This window comes from Mirounga leonina, unplaced genomic scaffold (assembly GCF_011800145.1).
Source record: "Mirounga leonina isolate KUSES-001 unplaced genomic scaffold, KU_Mleo_1.0 Mir_166, whole genome shotgun sequence".
Taxonomy (NCBI): Eukaryota; Metazoa; Chordata; class Mammalia; order Carnivora; family Phocidae; genus Mirounga; species Mirounga leonina.
Genome location: NW_023270418.1, coordinates 36,742,693 through 36,746,550, shown reverse-complemented (window position 1 = coordinate 36,746,550; position 3,858 = coordinate 36,742,693). Strand labels below are relative to the sequence as shown.

General features: G+C 62.2%; 1 protein-coding gene across 6 annotated transcripts in view; it reads left to right on the top strand.

Annotated features, from left to right (window-relative positions):
• Positions 1–3,858, top strand: part of LSP1 (lymphocyte specific protein 1) — a 39,277-nt gene that overhangs the window by 28,984 nt on the left and 6,435 nt on the right. For 3 of the 6 annotated variants that reach the window (XM_035013579.1, XM_035013577.1, XM_035013580.1), the window contains 5 exons: positions 452–619; positions 2,389–2,584; positions 2,918–3,010; positions 3,275–3,318; positions 3,490–3,571. In XM_035013579.1, the coding sequence (XP_034869470.1) occupies positions 452–619; positions 2,389–2,584; positions 2,918–3,010; positions 3,275–3,318; positions 3,490–3,571 (583 nt within the window). The remainder of the gene's footprint in view (positions 1–451; positions 620–2,388; positions 2,585–2,917; positions 3,011–3,274; positions 3,319–3,489; positions 3,572–3,858) is intronic. The other 3 variants (XM_035013582.1, XM_035013581.1, XM_035013578.1) reach the window with 2 other exon arrangements.

Here is a 3,858-nt window from a genome sequence, read left to right as displayed (position 1 = left end):
CAGTTCTCAGAAGGCCCTAGACTGATGGAGGAAGCATAGCCCAGCTCTGAAAGGACCCTAGACTGATGGTAGAAGCACAACCCAGCTCTGGGGGAGCCCTGAACTGATGGAGGAAGCATAGCCCAGCTCTCAGGGGACCCTAGATTGATGGGGGAGGCACAGCCCAGCTCTTTGGGAACCTTAGACTCATGAGGGAGATAGAGCCCTGTTCTTGGGGGGCCCTGGCTTAATAGGGTGAGACAACCTTGGCCTCAGGCAGCTCCAGACTATGTGGGAGACACAGTCCCGCCCAATGGGGAGGCTCAGCCCAGCCATGGGGTGCTGCCTCTGGCAGACAGGGTCTCCCACCCCTGGAGCCCAGGGTCTGAGGAAGGGAGGAAGGGTGTGGGTAGTGTGTGAATGGCCTCTCATGGCCTGGCCCAGCTCTGAGCACCCTGTGCGGCTCTTCCAGCCTCAGCCTGAAGCCCTCAGAGGCTCCAGAACTGGACGAGGATGAGGGTTTCAGCGACTGGTCCCAGAAGCCAGAGCAGCGACGGCAGCCCTGGGGGGCCGGGGAGACCTCCAACTGCGGGGAGCCCCCTTGGGGCGAGAGTCTGGAGGGGCAGCAGGAGGAGCACAGGCAAGTGGGGGTCAGCGTCTGGAGGCAGGGCTGCCAGGCAGGGGCTCTCTCCAAGCCCCCAACCTGTGCCTGAGACCCGCCACCAGCCCTGCGAAATGCCCCGGAGCTGGGAGCAGGGGGGAGGGAGGAAGAGAGCTAGACAGCGGGGCGGCGGGCCGAGGGGCTGCGGGGAGGGCTGGGGAGGAAATCTCATTCCTGGGCTCCCCAGGGCCCCTGGGCCCCGTCCAGACCAGCTGCGGCCCGGGCCGGGCTGTTGCCACGTCAGCACACATCTGCAGCCCACTTACGTAATGGAGGCTCTGCGCCCCTGCCGCCCGCCCGCCCTTCCTCCCTCGGGGCTGGCTGATCTCCATTCCCACGGAGGGGAGCAGGTATTTCCAGATGTGCGGGCCTGTGAGCCGGCCTGGAGGGACAAGCTTTCCAGATGTGCAGACGTGTTTGCTGGTCTGAACCGGGCAGGCGGGGGTGGGGGCCGAAGCGCCCCTGGGGCCCAGGGACGGGATGGGGGCTTGCGCCCAGAGCCTCACCCCCACCCCGATTCAGGGGTCTGAGTGCCCCCCACGCCCTGCAGGCATGCTCAAGGCCCCCGACTGTGGACAGGGTCCAAGCTCTGCTCAGGAGCTTCAGGCTTGGGGGGCAGGGTCCCCCGGTTACCTTGAATGTCACCAGACCCGTGTCTCTCCCCTCTCTGGGCCACCTCCCGGCCCTTCGAGGCCCCTCAGGAGCCTCGAGCTCTAGCTAAGATCCCCCAATTGTCCCACCACCCTTTCTCCACCCTGCAAGCAAGCTCCCACACCCGCCTGGCCGGCCCCTGCCCACCAGTGCCCCTTCCGGGCCTCAGTTTCCCCCATCTGCCCTTGGGAGTCAGTGCACACTCTGCATGTCTAAAATGGGTCTGGGGTCAGCAAGGCTGGCCTGTGCGCTGGCGTCCAGTGGCTTAGCCCTGCCGGCTCCCTCCTCTCTCCTGCCGGCACAGGCCACGGCTGTCCCAACAGCAGGGGGCACTTTGGCTCTTCTGTCGAACCCTCCTGCTCTCTAGCAGCCCTCCTCCCCGCCCCACACCTGCCGAGTCCTGGTACCCGCTGCAGCTGAATGGGCCCTCTGTGTGCCTGCCGCTGCCTGGGACCGACCCACATTGGGTGGTGGGTCTGGATCTTGAGCTGGCACCAACCCCAAGGGGCGTGAAATCATGGAAAATTCGAGAATTTCCCATCTTACCCAGGTTCAGTCCTGCTCAAACGCAGAGCCATGCTGGCTGCCAGGAGGCAGCGATCTTCGCTCTGACCTCTGCCCTCGCCTTGTCCTCCAGCTGACCAGCCCCCAAACCACCCACAGACCCTGCCCCACTCCTATGCAAAACCCTTCCTCCTCAGGCTCCTTGCCTCCCTCACAGAGCAGGGCAGGAGCAAGTGGGAGCCAAGGCCAGCAGGGAAGACACGGACAAGCACGACCTGGGCTGCGGTCTGTCCAGAGAGCCTGGAGACTGGGTCTAGCCTCAGAGTGCAGGTGGCCCCCGGTCAAGAGAGTGCATCCTGAGCAGCAGAACTCTGGCAGTGGGCACCATTCTCCAAGGGGCCCCAGGGACAGAGGGCTGGCTCTGAGGTCCTTGGACCCATCTCCCCAATGAGGCTGGGGTCTCAGGATTCCTTGGCACTCAATTGGTCTGACTGCCCCCATCTTTCAGATGGAGAAACTGAGGTTTGGACACAGGAAGGGACTTGAGGCAAGCAACTGAACGATCTTCTGTGGGATTGCCTTCCTCTTCCCAGGTCCCACCAGCATACCTTCAGGAACCGGGATGGAGAAGAGCAGAGCCCAGCCAGTGTTTGCCTGGAGGCGTTGCATCTGAGCCCCAGCTCAGAGCTCCAGGAGGGGCCTGGGACAGAGGAGATAGAGCCCAAGAGCCCAGAGGGGACCATGCAGGGCAGCCTGGGCCCAGCAGAAGCTGAGGAGGCAGATGAGCAGGTGGTGGTGGCTCCCCTTGGGGTGGGCACACTCGAACCGCTGGGCTGGGTCTGTGTCTGCTGACTGCATGTTCTGTGAGCCTTGCTGGGCTGGCTTAAAGGGGGACCCACCCCCACCCCCAGACTCTAGCACCCACATTCTCGGAGGGTGGAGGGGCTTGCTGACCCTGGGATCAAGTGAGAACTGCAGAGAATTCGAGAACCAGAGCATGTCAGGGCTGGAAAGGGCCTGAGGCCCAGGGAGGGGAAAATGTTTGCTCCAACAAGTCCTGGACGGGGCAGGAGGGGTGCAAAGGGGGTGCTCATCATATAACCTCCGATGTTCTGTTTCTAGCACCAGGAACGCCAGCAGCCCAGGACACCCAGCCCCCTGGTCTTGGAGGGCGCTACTGAACAGGGCTCGCCTCCCCTGAGCCCCAGCACCAAAGTAGGTCAAGCCCCACAGCCTGCTGCCTTTTCCTCTTTCCCAGAATCACGACCAAATGACAGCCCCAGAGAGGCAGCCACACGTCACCTCCAGGAATAGGGAGCACATCCTGCTCTTTCTCTGCTATTCCCCCAAGCCCAGCACTCAGCCCAACCCTGAGAAATGAATCGTGGAAGGCTGGATTGGTGGACGGGAGCCACTGGGGCAATGGGGGGGGGGTGTGGGCTCTGGCTGAAGGCTCACATCTCGGCTTGCTCTCCACAGCTCATCGACAGAACTGAGTCCCTGAACCGCTCCATCAAGAAGAGGTGTGCCTGCTCTTTTCCAGACTAGGACTCAGGGTTCCCCAAGAGAGGGTTGAAGAGAGGGGTCTGGGGGCCAGAGATCCAGGGGCCTGAGGGAGCTCTGGTAGGGGCTTGGGGTGGGGTGTACAAGCCAAGTGAGGGAGCATGGGGCGTGACCCTTCTCCTACCCTCCAGTAACAGTGTGAAGAAGTCCCAGCCAGCGCTGCCCATCTCCAAGATTGATGAGCGGCTGGAACAGTACACCCAGGCCGTCGAGGTATGCTTAAGCCTCTCCTCTTCTGCTGGGTCCCTCCTCCATTCATGCACCCATTTCCCATCCAACCAAGACTCTTCCATTCAACCAAGACTTCTCCATCCAACCAAGACCCCTCCACCCAACCAAGAGCCCTCCATCTAACCTACACCCTCCATCCAACCAATACCCTTCCACCTAACAAAGACCACTCCATCTAATCAATACCCCTCCATCCAACCAAGAGCCCTCCATCCAAACAAGACCCCTCCATCCAACCAAGACCCTTCCATCCAACCAAGACCCCTCCA